Source organism: Salvia hispanica, chromosome 3 (assembly GCF_029641045.1).
Source record: "Salvia hispanica isolate PSC_SH4W2 chromosome 3, Shi_PSC_v1, whole genome shotgun sequence".
NCBI classification, from domain to species: domain Eukaryota; kingdom Viridiplantae; phylum Streptophyta; class Magnoliopsida; order Lamiales; family Lamiaceae; genus Salvia; species Salvia hispanica.
This window is the reverse complement of record NC_142694.1, coordinates 517,486-541,117: the sequence shown is the minus strand read 5'-3', so window position 1 is coordinate 541,117 and position 23,632 is coordinate 517,486. Positions and strand designations below refer to the sequence as shown.

The 23,632-nt window shown below is 35.2% G+C and overlaps 4 protein-coding genes across 6 annotated transcripts; 3 read left to right on the top strand and 1 right to left on the bottom strand.

Annotated features, from left to right (window-relative positions):
* Positions 1–5,688: 5,688 nt before the first annotated feature.
* On the top strand, positions 5,689–6,958 carry LOC125216133 (protein LURP-one-related 17-like). The gene is made up of 2 exons (XM_048117767.2): positions 5,689–5,992; positions 6,543–6,958. The coding sequence occupies exons 1-2, from the start codon at positions 5,729–5,731 to the stop codon at positions 6,918–6,920; spliced, it is 642 nt and encodes a 213-aa protein (XP_047973724.1). The 5' UTR covers positions 5,689–5,728; the 3' UTR covers positions 6,921–6,958.
* Positions 6,959–7,891: 933 nt separating this feature from the next.
* LOC125210675 (elongation factor) lies at positions 7,892–11,507 on the top strand. Its single transcript, XM_048110237.2, has 6 exons — positions 7,892–8,000; positions 9,001–9,406; positions 9,575–9,885; positions 9,980–10,027; positions 10,428–10,879; positions 10,957–11,507. Exons 2-6 carry the CDS (start codon positions 9,147–9,149, stop codon positions 11,245–11,247), a joined length of 1,362 nt encoding a protein of 453 aa, XP_047966194.1. The 5' UTR covers positions 7,892–8,000; positions 9,001–9,146; the 3' UTR covers positions 11,248–11,507.
* Positions 11,508–12,122: 615 nt separating this feature from the next.
* Positions 12,123–20,489, top strand: LOC125213887 (Transducin/WD40 repeat-like superfamily protein). 3 transcript variants are annotated; one of them, XM_048114669.2, is made up of 9 exons: positions 12,126–12,393; positions 13,430–16,168; positions 16,244–16,347; positions 16,694–16,763; positions 17,381–18,178; positions 18,666–18,868; positions 19,273–19,396; positions 19,622–19,828; positions 20,068–20,489. In XM_048114669.2, exons 1-9 carry the CDS (start codon positions 12,238–12,240, stop codon positions 20,209–20,211), a joined length of 4,545 nt encoding a protein of 1,514 aa, XP_047970626.1. In that variant the 5' UTR covers positions 12,126–12,237; the 3' UTR covers positions 20,212–20,489. The 3 variants fall into 3 exon arrangements, 2 of the variants coding, with proteins under 2 accessions (XP_047970626.1, XP_047970627.1); XM_048114670.2 differs by having other exon boundaries at positions 12,188–12,393; positions 13,438–16,168; XR_007175037.2 differs by lacking the exons at positions 19,622–19,828; positions 20,068–20,489 and having other exon boundaries at positions 12,123–12,393; positions 18,658–18,868.
* On the bottom strand, positions 20,435–22,205 carry LOC125213888 (putative WRKY transcription factor 43). Its single transcript, XM_048114671.2, has 2 exons — positions 21,815–22,205; positions 20,435–20,738 (listed from the first exon to the last, which is right to left on the bottom strand). Exons 1-2 carry the CDS (start codon positions 22,141–22,143, stop codon positions 20,561–20,563), a joined length of 507 nt encoding a protein of 168 aa, XP_047970628.1. The 5' UTR covers positions 22,144–22,205; the 3' UTR covers positions 20,435–20,560.
* Positions 22,206–23,632: the final 1,427 nt, after the last annotated feature.

Below are 23,632 nucleotides of genomic sequence, written 5' to 3'. Positions count from 1 at the left end.
TGATTGACCGAAAATAAAACTAGATTGACTCCAAAAGTAAATTAATTAATCAAAGGCCCCATTAATAATTGATGGAATATTACCATATGCATTGCATTATACTGCTGAAATATGAAACAAGTTTTTTTTATTTAGTTTGATCAATCCTTCTAGCTTCTATTATCTCCATATTGTAGTGTGGATCTGCCACTGATGATTTTGATGTTTAGTGACAATGAATTATTAGTATATGCATATAAGTGATTATTGTGAAAATAAAACGTAGTAACATAGTAGTACTATTCTAAAGTAACGTACAATAAACTCTACAAAACGGATATTCAAAAGAAAAATTCGACCATAGTCACATCCTCTGACTATGAGGCATCTCTTTGATAGTGACTATAAATCTATTGTTCTGTCATTTAATATCAAACTTTTCTGTTTGTCTTGATATCATATATCTCAGTTACCCCAATATTCTTTTCTTACTTGGAAAATCATATTAATTAATTACTTGTTAGTACAAAAATTAGGGTGTGGCTTAGCTTTTTTTCTTTTTGACGTGGTACAAAACATTCAAATCAAGTAACGAATTAGGAATGCAAAAACAATTTAGAATATAAACTATAAGAAGCAAATGAGTTGGACAAAAAAAGAAGTTCCATAAAATTGATTGTCCATTGATTATTAGTTTAGGCGTTTTAGTACATCACCTATGTAATGTATATATTCATAAAATTTATTCAATGCCATTTACTCTGTGTGTATGTGTTAATTTTTCTTCCTTTTTTCTGAAAATTTAGTGTTACGTTTGAGTAAAAGTTAGAAGAGAGTGATAGTGCATGGGGTTGACCTGACACAGTATGTAGGTTGATCTAACCATGAATATTGGTCATCCACGCAAAACTAAAGAAAATTTGAAAATGTTCACCAACTTTAATTACATTAAGACTATGAACAAGATTAAAGAAATTAATTATTTATAATTATGTTATTTTTCTTACTTGTTGGAAAATCGGTAATTGTGGGGGTTGGTATAGGACTTTGGATATATTAATAATTAATGGACATTTATTCTTTATGAAATGTCGTATCACGTACTTATAAGGAAATCTTAATATAACTTTGATAAATAGATGATCAAAACTTTGACATATGGGTTAATAGGGTAGTGATAAAAATGCAAACTTATATATTGTACAAACTCAGAACTCCTCAACGCAGTTTCAACACAGTTCAAATACAATATGAACACATCGTAAAATTTTAGGATTTTAATGTCAACACAATATCAACACAACATCAATCATTGACTACCGTTGAAATTCTGTTGACATTTTCCTGTTGATGCTTTTTTGTGATCTGTTGACATTTTTCAATAGTCCAGATCATAGTTTTGAGTTTGTACAATATTTCAAGTTTTCATTTAATTATATTCCAAAGTTTTAATAATAGTACTAATATTGATTTGTGTTTAATTTTGCTCTCTACAATCCATAATCAAAGGTGTGGGCTAACGCGGTTTCCAACATAAATATCTTAGCAAAATATTTCGAAGAAAAGTAGTATGACAATAATCAATATCTCCCCCTATTTTTTCCTCCACATAAATAGTCATTGTTTTTCACAACCATTCATGTAAATAAAATGAATATTTCTCAATAAACTATATATATCGATAATGGTATAGACAAATATGAAATCAAGACTTCAGTTCCAGGAAACACATGCCGTTAACTATACATTATTCCCTTTTTTAGGGTGGCTTAAGTGCTATCTTTATATGTTAAATAATGATAATGATTTCAATGAAAACGTCACAAGAGGCCAAATCCCATTATCCCACTACTAAGAAAAGAATTATTTAATAAAGTCACATTCGATAGTAAAATAAATATAGGATGGATCCGAAAGTCTACGCAGTTTGATTGATTAATCATTGGTGGTGGATTGGTTTAATAACCCCAAGAAAAAAATGAGCCTTTTGTATCTTACAAGTATTAAAAGAATTACTTGTATTTAGAGGGTAAATAGAAGTTGGATATTGGGAACCATAAATTAGAGACATGTGGTAATAGGTATGCCTTACAATCCAATGTGGCAGACAAAAGAGTGAGAGAGCAGTCCATGATCATGACACTAATATGCATAATAAAATATAGATTCAATTGTTATCAATAGAAATATACATATAATAAAGTGATGTATGTATTTGAATACTGCCTTTTTATTTTGTTAGACCTCAATCCATAAACAAATCTCCTATAAGAAAAGCTCTACCCTGCTCATTATAAAAAAAGAGAGAAAGAATAAATGGAAACCAAATAAGTAGAACATTATACTGCTTATAATTAATAAACTTTAAAAACATATTTCATACCCAATTAAATTTGAAGGTGGTTGAAGAATTAGATTTCTAGAGCTTCTATTTCAACTGTTCTACATCATATAGAATTAGTCATTAAGTAGTGGGCTTCAAGGCCATTAACATCTAATGAAATATTGCATATTTTATAGTTAACTTTGGGAACTATAGTGATTAAATAAGGGATTGTCAACAGAATCGCCCTAATTCTTTCATTTGCATGAAAATATAAATTTTGAGGTTTTATTTCTGATTCATTAATCGAAGGTTCGTGTATTTACGCATAAATTACTTTCTTCTACATAAAACATCGTTTTATTACTACTTTTGTCACACTGGCACTTCTGATGAATTGGCCAGCTTCAATTTATAGATATAATTAATTTTGGACAAATAATTAGAATAATTCAAAATTTATACATTTAGATTCAAAAATAAAAATTATGATGAAAAATCAGCAAATATTGAAAATTCAGTAAATACTCCTTTTTATTTTTATTTTTTTGAAGTTGGCATCTCAAAGAAGTTGTACTTCTGGGCTCTGGCATCCCAAGACCCAGATGATAACAGTGCATTCATCATTAAGGTCCATTAATTGCAGAAAAAAGGCCCACAAAAACTACTCTATATAGTACCCAAACTCATATATTAAGCTAAAGAAAATAGGCCCATAAAGACGCTCACATTGATCAATGATCAATATATGTGGATATCAACTTTAGCTTTATTGAATTTATTTGATTTAAAGTTGGTGAGTTTCTGGCCTTTTTCCGTTTTTATTTTTATTTTTAAAACGTTGATTCAAATTCTAATGTTGTAATTTATCGTTCTAAATTGGTTAATGAAAACATAAATGATCATATTCCATCATGCTTATTACTGTTTTTATAACTCTTTGAAGTGATGTAAAATGTGGCATTAATAGGGGTGGGAATTCGGTCCGTTCGGTTCCGACTGAACCGATTAGTCGGTTAACTAAATCCCATTTTTTCCGAAATCCAGAACCGAAACCGAACCCTTTGTCGGTTCGGTTCTTCCAGGAACCGATTGGTTCGGTCATCGGTTCCAACGAAGGAACCGAACTCAAGTGCAATTTAATACATTCAGTAACAAGTCGTGAAATCAAAAGGACAAAAACCATGATTCCATTCCATCATCAAAAACAAAAACTCCAACAAAGTTTATAAAACTAAGCCCAAAACTAACATAAACCAATATCATTCATCAAACTAACTTTTATTTTTCTAAAACAATAATAATAAAACTAAAATAAATATATAAAATTAAATATTTAGAAAATAACGGTTATTCGGTTCTAACCTTTCAGTTCTTAGTTAGAACCAGAACCGAGATTAGCTTAAACTTAATAACCGGAACCGAACCTTAACCTTATTTTTTCAGTTCTCGGTTAACCGAGAACCGAAAAACTAAGGTTTCGGTTCTCGATTAATCAAGAACCGAGAACCGTTTCCCCATGCCTAAGCATTAATATTTTGAAAAAGCAAAGAATTTGACTCAATACACACTAGGAGTGGAAAATCGTTTGGTAGGCCAAACACCTAATTGAATAAGTGGGGGAAATTCCCACCGCGTCAATGAAGTCAAACAAACTAAAAAGTCTAGTTTAAACGAGTCTTGTAATGCTTCTAAGTTCTAACTTATCAGTCCTTGCACTAGGCTCAATCAATATTTAAAGAATTGTAATGCCAATTGTTTTATTTTTAACATTTTCAATCAAAACTCAGTCGAATAAAGTTTTAGTATTCGAGGGAATATATTTTTGAATGTCATGGGGCATTCAAGATACACTATTCAATCAATTTTATTTATTTTTTGAGAGATCTAGTGGATATTCATCATTGCTATCCATTGAATTCAACGTGGTCGGCCAGTGTCAGTTCTTGAATCACACACGACACCCACATGAAAATTGAAAAATGTAATGAATAAAAAAGTAATGATACATAATGAGACCAAATACAATGAGTAGGCCAAAGGACTATAGTCCCTAAAAATGGACCCAAACGCCAAATATGCACGTGTTCTTATCTAAGTGGAAAATGCAGAGAATAATATGGAGGGAATATTAAGATAATCTATTTTAATGTGACCTCATCAAGAGTTTTACCTTCAATTTTGTCTGATTTTGGTGCATTGATTGCCTAAATAGGGCAAGGATCTTGCTTTTGAGATTTTTGAGTTGGCACTTTCTATCTTTCTTTGCCCTTTTGGAAGTGTGATCAAAGCTCCCACGTCAAAGGGAAGATGAATTTAATTAAATTATTCAATACCTGTATACAATAGAGTGGACCAAATAATTACTTCCTGTTCATGGTGATTAAAAATTAATTTGTATTGTTGATAGGAAAATTCAATAGACAAAAATAGAATGATAAGGAAAAATAGTAGTCCTACTATCATTCTATTTCTTAGGCACAAGAGTGAGGCCTTAAGAAATGTGCTTTTGGCAGTCAGTGGGTTAAGACCCTCTCCTTAAAAGGCTACTGCGTACCCTGATTTAACCCCTCACATGATGTCAGGCTGGAGTGTGGGGGCCACCAAGGCGACGGAATCGCCTTTTTTGCTGCAATTCTAAGCATCCTTGTTAGGTGTTCGAGAGACATAAAACTTACGCGCATGATGTGATCGATTATCTAGAGTTTGAAAGACCATAGATTTGCCCAAAATTAATAGCATGTGATTTAGGTATTACAAAAATGATTAAACAAGATTGATCGTTATAAACTTTTCTTTTTCTTAAGGGCCATTGTTATCACTACTTTCTCATCACTTTTATAAGGAAAGTTGAATTAAATTAGAAATATATTGCTCGGTCTCCCGGAAACAAGCAAACCGCGGGCCATCATCTCAATCTATCATTACTAATAGTCACAAAATAATAAACATAATCTGTATTGGAAGAGTTATATTTTTTGGTTTTATTTATTTCCTAGTTAATATAATTAGTAGATGGAAAATATTAGAAGTAATTGTTTTTCCTTTTACAAATTAGGTTTTCCTATTTTGTTTATTTTCCTTCTAGTTTTATTTTCCATAAGTTTAGGATTCCCTTTTGCCTATATAAATGTCTCATTATTGAACTTAAAAGACAGGCTTTGAATAATAATTTGATATTGAGTTTTTATACTCAAGTTCTTAATAGTTTGAGATTTTTATTACCCGTTCAGTCATTCTCCTACTTCCGCATTTCATTTTGCATCAAAATCCACCATTTATTTGTATTTTATTCAACTAAGTTCGTTAAAAGAATTTAACGGAAAAGGTTATAAATAGATGGCCCTTAACTTTATATATAGGCAGATATCACAACTCGATTTTTCACTTCCACACACTCACACACACAGAGATAACAAAGAAAATATGCTCTTCTCATCGAAATCCAAGTCAAGAACAGTTCACCACTACCACGAGGAGAGAGATAAAGAAAACGGAGAAGACAGCGGCGAAGCATCCACTTCTCTAACAGTTTGGACAAAATCGCTCCTTTACGGCTGCAGCGGCTTCTCCGTCATCGGCTCCGACGGCGGTTTGGCCTATCGGGTCGACAACTACAGTTGTCGACCCGATCATACCGTCCTTATGGACGGTTCCGGCAATCCCATTTTCACCATCTGCCGCCGCAAGGTATACTACTTTTTTTTCAATTGGATATGAATTTATTTACAAAATTTAGGATATTGGAAATTGTCACATCCCAAAATTTGAATTTTGTCGAATTTGTTAAAACTCGTGCCAATCTCAAACGAGAGAGACGAATTAATGGAGTAGACTGTCAAAACGGAAACATTTCAAGTAAAATGTGACATCTCAATCCGTATGCCAATACACATTCTGCATTTTGGGAGATCGGATTTTAAGAAATGTGAATGAATGTATAATGTGAAACTGAATTACTCTAGTTGAATATGAGTTCTATTTTCATGTGCAGTAGTTTTATAATGAACTGTCAGTGGAAGATGTTAAATAGAATGCGTAATCGCACGTATAGTTAAAAAATGAATGAAATATATAATGACGGACCTCACGAAATGACAAAATAAGACAACTTAAAAGTGAATTGCCTATAATTGCATGTGTAAAACTAAATCATCATATATGGTTCTCAAAAGTATATGGGCCCTAATTGCATGTAAAATAAAGTTAATTAATTAATCTTTATTGTGATAATCTGCAGAAGCTAGGCCTATTGGACTACTGGCTTGTCTACGAAGGAGATGTCTGCAAACACAGCAACAACGAATCGATGAAACCTATGTTTTATGCGAGGAAAAATATGAGTCTGAGGCAGACAAAAGTGGATGATGTGTTAGCCTATATTTACTGTGGGATGTCGGAAAAGAGATGCATGTATGTGGTTGAAGGCTCATTCAGACATCGATCGTGTAAGATTTTGGGAGAATCGGGGAGAGCAGTTGCAGAGATTAAGAAGAAAGAAGCCATGTCCAAAGGTGCATCTTTTGGTTTAGAGGTGTTTGATTTAGTCACTAAGCCAGGTTTCCACTGCAGATTTGCCATGGCTATTGTGTTATTACTTGACCAGATGTACTCTTAAAGTTGGGGACACAAATCAATACAAGTTTTGTTCATCTATTTTTTAAGACCAAAGTATCTCAGCCGAGTGTAATTTCAGTCTCAATATCTAGTTAAAATACTTTCCCTTTTACAAAATAATAATAAAAGTAGTAGGTAATTCTTTAATTTAGAGATTGTAGGAATAAAATGGAGTGATATTTTTATTATTTCTTCAATAAGAATTTGTGGAAAAAAAAATTTATGGCTTATGTATAGAAATAGAAATAGAATCACATGTGTTCCAAAAAAGATTTACTTCCTCCGTCCCACATTTGGAGTCACTTATTGTTATGGTTCGAATTTTAAGAAAGAATTGAAGTATGTAATAAATGAAGTGAGATGGTGGAGTGTGTAATAAATGAAGTGAGATGGTGGAGTTGGTTGAAGGTGGGTCCCTTTTGACTTTTGATTTTTGTTTTGATTTATTTTAATGTAGCATTTTTATGTAATTTTGATGAAGAATGGGGTAAAATTATATGACCAAATATAGAAAATTCTAAAAGTGACTCTTAAATTGGGAAGGACTTTTATGGCAAAAAGTGACTCTTAATCTGAGACGGGGGGAGTAATACTTATCTTTCTCTCTTAGGCCAGCGGGTCCATTTATCTTGGATTAAACATTTGGGCTTTTTTAATTGGACTTTAATAGCGGAAGTATATATAGTCCATTACGATTAATGAGTCCACTTACAAAAAAGTAGATAAGAAATAATTGTTTCATTTTTATGCTTATTTTTATCAGTATCATAAAATTTGTTATTGCAACAAATTTTTTTTACTTAAAGTTTGTATTAATCTTTTTTTGTCATAAAAATTGGAGTGCGTTTTTAGGGAGGAAGCGAGAAAGCGTAAATGAGAAAGCGTTTTTAAGCAGGAAGAAGAAACTTGGGATGCAACTAACTTTAGGTCATAGAATTAAATCATATCATAAAATAAAATATTAATAAAATGAAAAAATATAAATGAAAATTGAAAACACAAAACGTTGAGTTGTTGTTCCACACTCAAAACCATACGCCGCTCGTGCAGTCGCCGCCAACCTCCCACCATTTCTGCGCAGGTCTCTCTCTTCACCCTTTTCATGCATGTCCTCTACCTGGGCTGCTTCTCTTTCATCACTAACTGCCATTTCATAACTTCTTTTTGTTTTTTATTGCTTACTTAAGATGCACAGGACTGTTTTATGTATCTTCTTCAATTTTGTTTCTTGAATTTTTAAGGTTTTGGGTGGTAATTTGGGGTGTCTCTAGCTGCATTTCCTTCATTTGATGACTTGTTTTTTAATTTGTGTTGAGCTCCTTGTGTAATTAGTTATTGGTTTGATTATGTTATTTCATGAACTTGATCTCTTCTTTTCAGTTTAAAAGATTGTTTTTTTAGTTATATCTGCCGTTTTCTTATGGTTAGAAAGAATTCATTTTTATTTTATTGTGTAATTGGTTGAATTATGATTTTATTGTGATTCTTTTTGAGTAGTTTGGCTGAGCTAAAACTTGATATAATTAGCTGAGTTTATGGTTTGGGATTAGTTTGTAGAGTCAAGATTTGGCAATTCAGATGTTTGATAATTACATGGGATTGTGGATTGTTTGAATTGGTGATTAACCTTTCAATATGTTAAAATCTTTGGATGGTTTGGTTTGCTGTGTGTTGTGTGATTTATGTATGTGATAAATTTTGAATGTAAGTAGAATTATAGGCCACTTTGTATTTTTTTATTTGTGTTTTCTTCTATGTTGAAATGAATATCCTTTACCATTGGGCTGCAAATTATCTTTTACTACTTGTTAATATTAAAGTCGAAGATGTACTGGAGGCTTGAAGTGAAATAAGATTACTGGCCTTTTGACAAGTCAATGTAACTCTTAGATATAGTTGGTGAAGAAAATTATTTGTTACCATTAACATGTTGGTTATTACTATATCCTACTTTGTGTTTTTTGAATAATCTGAAGTTTTTGAGCCTAATTCTCCCTTGAGGCCAGCTGAGTTGCTCGACAACTTCTACACGTATATAACGAATGTATGTTGTGACTAAACTACCATGTTCATGATTTTAGGTGTGTATATTATGGAGGACAAGAGAACAGAATAAGCTGGATAGTAATGAACTTTGACGGAGCCGATTTTGTTGTAATGTACAAAAAGTTAAGAGAGAAGTTCAAGATAATGGCATGAACTGCACAAGTATCGGAACATCTAGAAAATGTTGGCTGGCAGTTATGGATCTTTGAAGAATGCAGAGGATGTTTCTGTTGATTTACTTGAACTTTCGCGAAGCAGAGACCTCAAGGTGGAGGCCAAAGAGGACCCTGATGCCACTGAATATTCAAGCTCATTTGCCGACACAATTTCTGGAAATGAGAACGGTTCTAGTTTGAGCGATGCTGAAGTTGAATCAAAGTTAATTCCTGACATTTATTTGGCTCCTGCTTGTCATGGATTTGGCAGCGTCTTCCCAATAAGGTTTGGTTTGTTAGTTGCACATTTTAGATTTTCGCGTGTGTGCATTGCAAGAACTAGTTTATGAGCAGTTCTTGGTGATGTATTTTGTGTAAGTGGTAATAATGCCAATTGTGTTCATTTCCATGTGCTAGACACGGATAAACCTCATTCTGTTTATTATTTACTCAGAAAGAAAAAAATGACTGCTCATTGGAGAAATTTCATACATCCGATAATGTGGCGATGCAAATGGGCAGAGTTGAGAATAAAGGAGTTTGAGTCACAAGCATCAAAATATGCCAGGGAGGTTTCTGTAATTGACCGTGGGAAACATATGTCGTTAGATAAAACAGCAGTGGAACAGTTGGGATCAAAGTCACTGCCATTTTCGCTTCAATGTCACAGAAGAAGGCCGATGAAGAGGAGGAAAAGAAAAAGAGTGGAGAATACAATTGATATTGCATCATACATGTCAAATCATATCCTTTTCTCTGAGCGAGGTTCGATCTCCTTTCTTATGCTATGTTATTCACACTTGTTATTCTTATTTATTAGTACTACAAAGAAACCATTCAACTGATGACTCTTATGCAGAAAATAAGAGGCCTGATCTGGATGGAGTTCCTACATGGGAGAATAATGGTAACTCATTCATGTTTGATGAAATCCCAAACGAGCTAATAAGTTCTGTTTTCTTAATACTCCTATATATTTACAGATACATGTGGCAATTTGGGTATGTTGGTTTTTAAACATCTTTAGGTTGGTTATGGTGCAGAAAGGGTAAAAAGAAATGATAACAACTACAACAATGATAATTGTTGATGATTGATGATGATGATGACGATAATTTCTTGGTCATGAAGCTGCCATTATTGGTTTTAACTGTGATCTCTATTATTTTGTTTCCCATATTGGGTAAAAGCAATGGATTGGTGATGATGATGACGATAATTTCTTGGTCAGGATGTCGTTAGAGAGAACGTATGTTCGATTATCATGCTAGACGAAGATAATACCTAACTTTATATGCTTTCTGCAGACAAGCATACAGGAAACCGTGATGAGTTTGGCCTTGACGATGATTATTCATTTCATGAAGAAAATGATAATATCCTAGAGCATATCCTCAGGAAAATCGAGCTTGTGCATACCCGGGTTCATAAGTTGAGGAGTCAACTTGATGTAGTGCTGATAAATAACGCTAGCAGGTTTTCTTCCTCTGAGAACTTGAGCCAACTTATGGGGGGTGATGTACGTAGCCCTACATTCTCTGCTTGCAATGGAGATACGGTCTCTGCTGGGGGCCTGTATGCATCATCTCCGTATATAGGGGACTATGATATCGGGGATTTTGTTTTACCCGACAGTCCAGAAGTTTCCAGCTTTGGAGAGCCTATTGCTATTCCTGATATCATTGAAAGCACCGTTGGGCTTCTGTCCTCCATAGATGTCACTCAGCATCAATCCCAGATCGGAGACTCATCTGAAAAGGTAAGACAAAATGCAATCTTCCATCATCATGTTGCTTTGCTTGTTTCCTTACAAAAACTATGTTGGTTTCATTTCAGATTGTGGACAACATCCTCGTACAAAACGAGGCAGCTGAAGTTGAGGTCGCCTTCAAAGACAGCCACAACCAATCCGCTGACAAGGCTCAGGACGCGGAACACAGTGGAGAGGAAGAGAGCAATAACAAGGCCTCCGTTTTGGCTGTAGAATCCAACAACGCAGAGGCAAACACCTTGAAGTCATGTCTAACCTCACAGATACACTTCCCTAAGAATAAGAGGAAGCGGGGAGAGCGCAAAGCAGGTTCTGGGAATTGGAGTCGCCAGTGCCCAAGCGAACCTGACAGCTAACGAGAAGCACGGTTATTAGAGCCTGAACTATCTCCTGCTGTGCTTCGAAATGCTAGTTCTGTGCGATGCAGGCACGCTTCGAATGGCCCCTTAATTTCGATAGAGCCTAGTTTTCTTATTCATTCATTTGTGGGTTCTTTGAGCCAAGTTGTTAGTACTTCAGTTTAGGAAGTGCAGCCATAATGCTGCAATGTATTATTGTATGTGTAGGCTGTTTTAGTCATTAAATAACTGCTGGATTCCAGTTTTTGTTTGTTTCATTTGATGGCCTCATATCCTTTGTTTTAGCATAATCAGTTAACAGCTGACTCTGCTCTGCCACTTTGCTTATAAACCAACCAACAAATTCAACCTGTCTCATTTACTCCCTCCGTCCCAGATAATTCGACCCAGTATTCCATTTCGGGCGGGACGGAGGGAGTACTAATTTGTTTTAGTTAAAAATATAAATTTTCCAAAAATAGTACTCCCTTCGTTTCTTCATAGTTGAGTCATTTTACCATTTCGGGAAGTTTCTTCATAGTTGAGTCGTTTCCTTATATGGTAATTTTTTTCCTGTTTCTTACTTTACTCTCTCTTACTTTATTCTCTCTACTTTATTCACTTTATACTTTATTCTCTCTACCTTTTCCCCTCTCTTACTTTTTCATCTATTTATTTAACACACCCAACATTCATTTCTAAAACTCCGTGCCGAAAAGTTCCGCCTCAACTGTGAAGAAACGAAGGGAGTAGCTTTTAGTATATAAGAAAATAGGTTCTTATTTTGTTAATAATGCTATAGATAATCTAACAAGTGAGATATTCCCTTTTAAATTGAATATAAATTGTGATTTGCATAATTACACAGTGAAACAATAAATCTTGAGAAAAAAAAACAAATACTCCATAAATTGGAGAAATAAAATAAACCCAACTTCCGATTCCAACTAATCACTGTGATCCCTTCCCCTCCGCCCGGTCTGGACCGGTTCGCTGATTCTGCAGCCGATGAAGTGTAAATCGGTGGCCTGTATATGGTCGGGCTCGCCGCCGGTTCATCAAGTAACCGCCGTCGCCGCACTCCACGACCCGCCGACTCTCTACACCGGCGGATCAGATGGCTCCATCATCTGGTGGAACCTCAATTCCCCCCTTGCAAAGCCGGTACTTGAAGCTCAATTTTTCAATTCAATTTTTGTTGAATGCGTGGTGTCATTGGCTTAATCTGTCGCGTTTTACATGGATTATAGTCGAGCTAGCTTTTGTTTGATCTTAATGAGAAGACGTGGATTAGTGAGCTCCTTGTTTAGAGATGTGTAGTTGAAACTTGAATGGAGGTGAATAGAGGGATATTTCTGTGTTGCCACTTCTGGTTATTATGAATGATGTCTGCAAGATGATGAATTTCAGGTCTTAAAGGTGAAACTAGGGATTCTTTATACATATATCATTGTAACTTGTATACGTTTTTAATTCAAATATGTGAGTTTGAAATAGCTAACACTGGTGTTGCATTGCTTGGCTTATCGATACATTGAGTTAGAGTATTTTTTATTCTTAAGGTGTTGGTTTTGGAATTAGGGAAGATGTAGTGAAGATTTGTCATTTTTCTGCCTTTACCAGCTATAATGAACCTGCACGTTCATGTTCAGTAGTAGTAACAGTCTCTTTCCTTCTGTATTGAGATCATGAATCCACTTGTTCTTTAGTGTTTACCCCTCTATAGTTCAGTTGCAAACCTGCTACTAAAGCATGCAGACTTAGATTTTAGAAAGTAAGGCATGATTGTCAACTACACCAGCTGGCACCTCAAGTTTCTTATCTTAAAAACAGAAAGTTAATGGTCTGTAGAGTAAGGCTGGCACATACTAGTATATCAGGTTTGAACTAGTGTGATTATGTTCCATGCCACATTCTGAAGGATCATGAAAAATGCATTATCCAATAAGGGAAATGTAAGGTAACACTAATAATAAATAAAGAATCTGTATCACAATTTTACTTTAACCACACCACATTCAAGCTCTTTTCTTGAGGAGATGGACTTCTCTTGCATCTATTGTAGTGGATGGTTCATTACTTTTAATCTTCTATACATCTAGACATGTAGTCTATTTCTCTTACCCACAACAGTAATATTATTTAAAACTTATATTATTCTGACCACTTGTTATTATTATAATGCACGTTTGTGGATCAGGAGATCAGACCAGTAGCGATGTTGTGTGGTCATGCCGCTCCAATAGCTGATCTAGGGATTTGTTTTCCCCTTGAGCAACATGAAAATGGAACTTTTACTAGTTCTAGTGATGAGCTGTTGCATCCTAATCCAGTTAAATGTGGTGCACTAATCAGTGCTAGTAGTGATGGTGTATTATGTGTCTGGAGCAGAGTAAATGGACACTGCAGACGGAGAAGGAAACTTCCTCCTTGGACAGGAAGCCCATTCATGATTAGGACATTGCCCAACAACAAGAGATATGTTTGTATTACCTGCACTTTTGTCAACCAAGAACATCCATCAGCTGTTTCGGATGAAGGACACGAGTCTTTGGCAGATACAGAGGTGCAAAATCCAAATCCTTTGAAATGTACAGTTGTAATCGTTGACTCGTTTACTCTTGCAGTTGTCCAAACAGTATTCCATGGGAATGTGTGTATTGGACCTTTAAAGTCCACTGCTGTAGTAATTACCTCAGAAGATATGGAGTCACAGTCGGTGATGATCATTGATGTGTTTGGTAAGGTACTGAGTTTACCAATATTGAAGGACTCTGACCTAAAGGGGCAAAATGTCCCTGTTGTGTCAAATGATTCCTCAAATTTAGAAGTGATGGACTGGGCAGATGAATCCAAAGAGAGGGAATCGCTTATGGCTTTTGCCAAATGGGGTTATGTTTTGGCCCTTGTGCATAGAACATATTGCACATTTAGGCAAGCACATAACGGAATTGTCATTGGCAAGATATCTTTCACAGTTGATCAATTGTGTTTCCAAGACAAGCTATATGTGACGGGTGGCATATTCCTAAAGGATGATACCAGTATCTCTAGTAATGATTTTGTGGAAGAATTTGTAGTTTGGAATAACACGGGGGCGGCTGTTATATACAGGATCTCGTTCTTGAATGGTATATTCAAGTATGATCTTTTATCTGTTATTCCTGCTGTATTGCATCCTTCCGACATGAGACTATGCTTTTCTTTTGTACCTTTGAGTAAGTATGTATTTCGTGTTGAGTCAAATTGCTTTCATGTCAAGATGCATAAGTTCTGGAGACCTCATGTTACTATATGGCCTTCACCTGTACAACGTGATAATTATCAGGATTCCCCATTAAAGTACGAAATGCTTGCCGAAGGTGATTTTTATGATGATTTAGCTGTGGACTTCTCTTTGTCAAAAACTGATGGCCTATATCATAATGTTATCGATGAGGGATCTATTATGAGTTATGAGATGACTACACCCGAGAATAGTGCGGCATCTCCAAATGAGAGGGATAGCATATATTCAAGTTATGTTACTCATCAACAAGGAGGGGAACTAGTGTCTTCTTCCATGGTTATATCTGAAAATTACCCAGCACCTTACGCAATTGTTTATGGGTTCTTTAGTGGTGACATTGAAATTGTTAGGTTTCGCATGTTCTTCTCAGCTTTGGAGTCACTTACCCAATATCCATCTCAGGAAGCAGATCCAAATGAACAGAAGAACCATCTCTCCGGGCACATTGGAGCAGTTCTGTGTTTAGCTTCACATCAGATGGTGAGAAGGTCTGGAGCATGTAGTTCAAACCATGTTCTTTTGTCAGGTAGTATGGATTGCACTGTTCGTGTGTGGGATCTTGAATCTGGTGATCTCATTGCAGTAATGCACCAACATGTTGCACCAGTACGACAAATAATTCTTCCTCCGACGCAAATTGAATACCCATGGAGTGATTGCTTTTTAACTGTAGGGGATGACTTAAGCGTATGCCTTGTTTCACTTCAGACTTTGAGGGTGGAGAGATTGTTTCCTGGACATGTGTACTTTCCAGCAAAAGTCTTGTGGGATGGTGTAAAAGGTTACATAGCTTGTCTTTGTCCAAATCATTCAGAAAAACCTGATGTGCATGACATTCTGTACATTTGGGATGTAAAGACAGGTGCTCGTGAGCGAGTTCTTCGTGGAGCTGCTGCACATTCAATGTTTGACCATTTCCTTAAATCCATCAATGAGATCTCTTTGTCCAGCAACTTGATGAACGGAAATACTTCAGTTTCCTCTTTAGTTTCACCGGTGATAGAGCCAACAATTTTTTCACAATCTCATTCAAAAGCTCATGGGAAGGGAATTACTCCTCAAGCATCCACAGCAAGTAAAGTTGAACAAAATGCTCCAGAAACATCAAAGATAATGAATGGAGCTAGTGCAAAATCAGGAAGGTTTCAATCAAGAATCTTTGAGAAGCACCCAGTTAAAAGCTCATCTCCTTTCCCTGGTGTATCCACTTTGTGTTTTGATCTGTCTCCTTTGATGTCACTAGGCTCTATGAATGAGTTTTTTGAGGATGGCAGTCACCTTGTTGAAAAGAAGCATGTGAAGGTTTCTGGAAGTAGGAGTCCTCAAGATGATCCTCACGGATGGGCAGATTCTTTGAAGGAAATAGGGCCACAGATGCTTAGCCCTCAACACAGGAATGTGAAGAGTAGGTCAGCTGGGGCATCTATTGTTACACCAGAACATCATGAATGGGTTCGAACACTTGAAGGATGCCTACTGCGATTCAGCCTGTCTCTTCTGCACCTTTGGGATGTTGATAAGGACCTCGATTACTTGCTAATAACTGAAATGCATCTAAAAAGACCTGATTCCTTTAATATGTCTTCTGGCATATTAGGGGATCGGGGTTCTATGACACTAACATTTCCTGGTTCTATTTCAACTCTAGAGGTACTTTAGTAAATGATGATTTTGATCACATGTCCTGACATAATATCTAAACAGCATTATATACTTTTGTTACAGCTCTGGAGATCTTCTTCTGACTACACTGCCTTGAGATCATTGACTATGGTGTCCCTAGCGCAGCATTTAATTAGCCTAAACCATTCTTGTTCTTCTGCGAGTGGGTAAGGCAGTTTATTACGATTCTTCTCTTATGTGTATGTATTTCATTAATCTTCAAGGTTTTCTAAAGGGTTTTATACTTTGTAATTTGTTTAAATATCAGCATTTCCTTTTATTAGTTAGTGATAGTCCTAACTCTTCTTCTTCTTCTTCTTCTTCTTCTTCTTCTTCTTCTTCTTCTTCTTGCCATAATCATCATCTAGTAGATTATCACTTGAGCACAGCCTACTATAATGCTTTCCTGCAAGTTATTGTGAGAGAGAATGGTTTTAATTTCATTGTTGATTAGGAGAGTTAAGACAAGCTAATCTTTATGGCCTTATGTTGACTAACATATCTTACCTGCAGTGCTTTAGCAGCATTTTATACACGGAAATTTGCAGAGAAGATTTCGGATATCAGACCCCCTTCACTTCAGGTAACACGTTGAATCATAAACTGTATGGGCTCAGTTGTTTGATTACTGAAAGGTTTGAGAAACATGTATATGTAAGACAAGTTGCTTTTTAACTTGGTACTATTATTTTATATGGAAAAATATAATTCTGATCGGTGTAAAATTGGAGATATGATCAGTACTAATATACTACTATAACGTTGTCACATATTGGTTTGGTCTACCAGTAAAAGATGGAGTATCATCTTCGGTCATTAACTCTTTCCTGTTTTGGTGGCATGCATGTGAAGCACCTTTCTAACCCCTAAGACTTCCCACAAGGTGTCCTTCTCCCAAACTTGTATGTTAATCCCATTCCTGAGTGCTATATTTTTCATAGTGTGCGAGATTAAAAAGATAGATATGATAAAGTAAACAGCTTCTTTCCCGGACTCCTAAAAGTTCATTTTTTGTACTACTATAGTTTAGTTTTATTTTGAAAATAATAAACCAAGATCCTTTCTGTAAAATGCATATTGCATCATGGTTGTAAATTTCTTATATGCTTAGTAAATGGTTTAATTGGATAATTTTGAATAGTACTGCATTGTTTTTTGTGAATTATAACATTCTTATGATTGCCTTTCTCTGTGCTACAGCTCTTGGTAAGCTTTTGGCAGAGTGAGTTTGAACATGTGAAAATGGCTGCTCGCTCTTTATTTCATTGCGCCGCCTCACGAGCTATTCCCCGCCCACTTTGTTGTTCGAAAGCCACTCAGTTTGTAAGTTTTGACGCATGTCCTGATAAAGCATCAGAGAAGGAGCATAGAAATACAACTGCAGTTTCTCCTATATCTGAAGTGAACATGCAATCTCATGAGGACTTTACTGAGGAAGAGTCAGAAATAACATTATGGTTGGAATCATATGAATTACAAGGTTGGATTTCATGTGTTGGAGGAACAACTCAGGATGCAATGACTTCTCAAATAATTGTTGCTGCTGCATTGGCTGTCTGGTACCCTAGCCTTGTCAAACCAAGACTTGCCAGAGTAGTGGTTCATCCTCTGGTAAAATTGGTTATGGCCATAAATGAAAAGTACAGTGCTGCGGCAGCTGAGGTTTTAGCTGAAGGTATGGAGAGTACTTGGAAGGCGTGCATTGGTTCTGAAATACCTCGCCTAATATCAGACATATTCTTTCAAGTCGAGTGTGTCAGTAGTTCATCAGCTAATGCATCATCACCAAACTATGCGGCACCTCATAAAATTCGAGAGACTTTAGTTGGAATTCTTCTCCCAAGTTTGGCAATGGCTGAAATTCCCGGATTTCTACATGTGATAGAAAGCCAAATTTGGTCCACTGCATCTGATTCACCTGTACATGTGGTGTCCCTCATGACTTTGATCAGGCTGGTCCGTGGTTCTCCAAGAAACCTAGCTCCATATCTGGACAAGGTGTGTGGAAAGCAATTTATAATTTTCACTTGTCAGATTTAAGATCTCCAGGTTTCTTCTTCCATGAGCATTGCCATTGATTTGTTGCTTTCATTAATGCAGTGTGTCAAATTTTCTTGCTAACAATGCTTGCTAGTGAGTTGAATTTATATATGGGTAATATCCAATGGCATTGTTTCAATAAAATTTTCTTGGAATAAACTTTTCTTCCTAATGTGGCTCAGAAGAGAATATAGTACAAAACCCAGGGTTTCGTAACTTATGTTTTGACGGTCATGTTATCATTCTTTCTTTTGATTAACCATTTCCCTACCACTTCCTGTTTGACCATCCACTGATTTATTTTTAGTTTATCTGAACTCTACAGTCTTTCCAGAAAAAAAAAAGTATGAGCAAATCAGAACTACTCAGAGTTAGTTTATGTTACAGGTTATAGGATTGAAAGGACAGTAATTCTACCTGTTCTAACATCTAGACAGGTTTGCAGGTGGTTGTTTTTATTATGCAGACAATGGATCCCAGCAATTCAACCATGCGGCGAAGTTGCCTCCAAAGTGCTATGATGGTGCTCAAAGAGGTTGTACGTGTCTTTCCTATGGTAGCCCTAAATGATACATCTACCCGGTTGGCAGTTGGCGATGCAATGGGTGACATTAAAAATGCTAATATTAGGGTGTATGACATGCAAAGGTACTAATTTGTCATATTCGATGAGCAAAGTTCACTACCTTGATACTAATATAATGCAAGTAAAACTCTTCCCGGTCATCTTTGAACTAGGAATAACTAACAAGGCTGCTTTCTGGTGTACCACTGTTTTCATTCATCGTTGAACTACAATGGCATTCAGTTTGAGTAGCTATGTAGGAAGTCTTTATTTGTTGTAGATAAGCATAGCCAAAGATGAAGCATTTTCCATCTCTATATGATCCACATTTACTGTCAAACCATTTCATGCCATTTGTAGGCGTAACCTGGACAGGTGAATGTCTATCAAGAGAATATCATACATGTTTTTGCTGCCTTCATATTCCTGATGAGTGTATCATGAAATTTCGATGTTTGTTCACAATGTTGATCTACTTTGATTGTAGCATGAGCAAGATAAAGGTCTTGGATGCCAGTGGACCTCCTGGACTTCCAGGTTTGCTTGGAGGTGACTCGGGATCAGCAATGACTACAGGAATATCTGCTTTAAGCTTCTCACCAGATGGAGAGGTACACTCTATGTTGGGTTGCAACACTCTATTCCATACTTCACCTTCCCATATTGAAATCTTATTTTTCTGTATAACATTTAAAATATCAATGTACCAGAGATTTTATTTTTCATTTCAGTTCCATTCAGTAATCCTTGCAATTCTTATTTATTCTTGATACCTTTCTTTTACTGATATTAAGATTATTCTCACTCCCTCCTTTTTTTCTCTAATCTTCTTGCAGGGGCTAGTTGCCTTTTCGGAGCATGGTTTGATGATTAGATGGTGGTCCCTGGGATCTGTGTGGTGGGAGAAACTCAGCCGAAATCTTGTTCCCGTCCAATGCAGCAAGCTTATATTAGTTCCCCCATGGGAGGGATTTTCACCTAACTCTTCCAGATCTAGTATAATGGCTAGTGTATTGCGTGAGAATGGAAACCCCAATTCACCGGTAATTCTTTTTATGTCATTTTTCACATCTTTCTACATAAAAAGATCCCTCTTGATACAGACTATGCTAAGCCAAATAATTATTTGAGTTCTTAAAGCTTGTATTCAAGTTGCATGGTAAATTAGTTGGTCTTCTTGATAGAGACTATGCTATTTACACACGCTTCATTTTCACATCTTTCTCCAAGAACTATTTTGAAGGACCTTTATCCAACTTGTCTTGGTTCATCTGTTTTGCAGGGAGGCAACAAAGCTCTGGCTGAAATGGACAAGTTGAAACTTCTGGTTCAGAATCTCGACCTGTCTTACAGACTTGAATGGGTTAGTGAAAGAACAGTAAAGCTTTCGCAACATTCCAATGACCTTGGCACCTTCCAGCTGTAAACACTTGCTACGGACCATTTTTCTGAGACATCTTCTCAGTGTCCTGCTCTGTAGCTTTGGATATACGGGGAGCATGGCAAAAATGTGCCTAGTTTGCTGAAAGATCTCATCAAGTAGGCTTCTCAATTTTGGTTTTCATTCTTTTGTTGTAACAAAATAGCTCTCAGATATGCACACACTCTGCACCATTTCTGAAATTTATTAAGTACTACACATTGCTGTAATAGTAAGACAACACCAATAAGCATTGTTATAGATTGGATTCTCAAAATAGCATATATACATGGAAGTGAGGAACAGTTGCATCTGATCATTGCCTTTTGGCTTTGATATGATCATATGTTTATTTCTAGAATCTAGAGAGAAACTGAAGCTGCTTGAGCAGAGGGCTCAAAGTCTCCATTAGTTTTTCGCAGGGATGGTTGTGAGTGCCTTCGTACGTCGTGACAACGATGCTGTTGTCTTTGGAGAGCCGCTGTATCTGTTTCTTGACGTCGCAGGTATGATGGGTGCAGCGGTAGTAGCTCCTTACCAACAACAGAAGTGCTCAATCAGATAATTAATTATGGATACATTTATACAAATCAACTCCAATATAGAGATTATAGGAAGGTATGCACCTAAATTTGTCAGTATGTATAATATGTTAGTCCACTATATCGGATGTATAAAATTACTGATTCCGATAATTAATTTTACTAAAATAAAGAGTGGAATTCTCGGATTTATTATAAGGGATATTGGCATATAATATCACGAAATTTTCAAAAAGTTGGGTTTTTTTCATGAACTTTAAAATTAGCAAATAATATCACGAACTTTGCCTCCGGTTTGTTTTTTCTCACGAATGAAAAAATTCATGTTATTTTAATAGATTGAAGAACAATTTTGGAGGGGTGTGCTTCAAGAAAAACTATCTTTAAAGATTGCAAAACTTGAAGCTCTCAAAATTGTTGTCGAGAAATTACGAAAACAAATCTGTATCATAATATTATTTGTGAGAATTTTTCATTCGTTGGAAAAAACAAACCTTGGGTAAAGTTTGTGATATTATTTGCTAATTTTAAAGTTCGTGGGAAAAACCCAACTTTTTGAAAGTTTCGTGATATTAGATGTCAATATCCCTAATAATAATAATAATAATAATAATAATGAAAAAAATTAGCTTCATTAGCAGTCATATTTACTTTGCTTTCGCAATTAGACAAGTTTAATTAATAGGGTAAAAGCAATTGTAAATTGAATCTAATTTTATTCAGCTGCAAAGTCTCTTTTTTTTCATTTCGAAGTAATAGCAAAAATATTAGATGCCAAAATTTAAACGAAAGCAAATTAAATACAGGTTCTGATAAGAAAATATAGATTTTATTTACACAATTATTAGATGCCAAAAATTAAAAGCAAGCGTGCATGATTTTATATTTTTTTCGATTTGATATTTATTACTGTGTATCTTTGTTAAAGTTTAAATAATTGTATGTGTATCTTAGTCTCGTTATATTGTTTCATCTACTTTTCATGCATGTTAGTTTAATTACAACTAGAACATGAAGCACCCTAATATATACACACAATTAAACATCATTTATTAAAAAAAAAATACCTTGGATGAACGCTATTCTTGACAGATTTCTGCCCATATTTTCTCCATTTATAGCCATCATCAAGAATGTCTTCTTCACTTCTTGTATGAAACGCCACTCTCTGAGGAATATATTTCTTCTTCTTTCCAAATTTCGTTTTACTTGATCTCCTGCTGTTTTGTTCTACATGACTAGACGCAGTCGAGCCACCTGACCAAAGGCTAGCCAAATCCATCTGATCAGCTGGTGATGCAAAATTAGGGTTTTGCATGGATTGTTCTAGAACATTCGCAGTCAAACCGCTCGAAGGCAACGGGCTGAAGAAATAAGGGAAGTTTTCGCCTTCCATGCAAACTAAATTTTCTTAATATTGAAGCTAGATTAATGGATCCCACATTAGATTTATAGAGGGAGAAGTTAATCTTGAATTTGAGTATGGGGGAGAGGCCTTGTTTGGCTTGTATATACTACATAAGAAAGCCAACCACAATTCACCTAACTAAAATATGATCTGTTCAACCTCCTCAAAGTAGACGTGCTCAAATGGATATAATGTTTTTAGGTGTCAAAGCAAGAAAAGGGTTTACAAGTAATTAATGTAAGAATATTTAGGGTCAAAAAAGGGTGTTACACAAAGTACAGAGAGGGTTTAATTAGAGTGACTACCCTAGAGTTAAGATCAAGATTCATATATACTAGTAGTATTTATATTTTGTTGTTAGGGTCGTTTGGAAATCGATGGATCAAAACTTCTTAGAGGCATAACTATATGCAAGACTTAGTCAATGGTACACACACACACACACATTTTGATTAATTAATTTTCATAATTGAACTCATGCATTTCAATTAGCATTTCTAACAACCTTAAAACGATCATGCAACATATGTTTGTACTTTGTAGTATAAACACCTTCTGCCTACGCCATGTATATATAGTGTATGTATATACGAACTTAAATTTTTGTAACAAAAAAAATAGTAGTAGTAGTAGTATACTATTTTTTACTGCCTATTTCAGTATAAGGAAATCCTTAATTAGTTTATGTAAATTTAATTTGGATTTAGATCAATGATTCTTGATCTTTGAAATTTAATTTTCTAATAAATAATGATTTGCTTATCATCTGTCATGTTTTAAGAATTTTATTTTTTACCTGGTTGTGATTATGATCTAGCTATGGGTCATAATTTACCCACTTAATTCTGATGTGGGTTGTTTAACTAAAACTTAACATTTCATGTGGTTTGATGACTTGTAAGGGTTGAGTCAACGCATGTACTTCATTATTGTATTGACCATTAGACTTCCCTTTCCTATATATACAAGGATCATTTTTAATTAGAATAGAAACTAAAATAAAAACTAGTTTTAGAATAGAAATTAAGAATCATCTTGTGCCCTTAGATATATATTATGAAAATCGGGCGTTATTCTTCAATTAAAAACTTAAAATAGCCGTATTTTAGGTATTGATAATTCACGAAAATTATTGAATTATTAAAATTACTAGTACTAATTAATGATATACATATATAGATAGAGATAACAATTTGAAAAAATGGTGAATATTAAACAAACTGAGCCCTATTCACTAATAGAACAATTGGGCTTGCTACTGGGCTCATATTTCTTTTGGTAACTATGTATTTCTAGCGGCCATAAAATAACAATATAACAATATAAACTATGAATTTGTAGCATAATTAGAATTAAATTGTGGTCTTCGATCTCAAACAAGAGGACTCTATATATATGTGTGTGTAAGAGTAGTTAAAAGAAGAAGGATGGTGCAAAAAAAGGTTCATCTTGGACTTGTATTACAACTCAACAATAA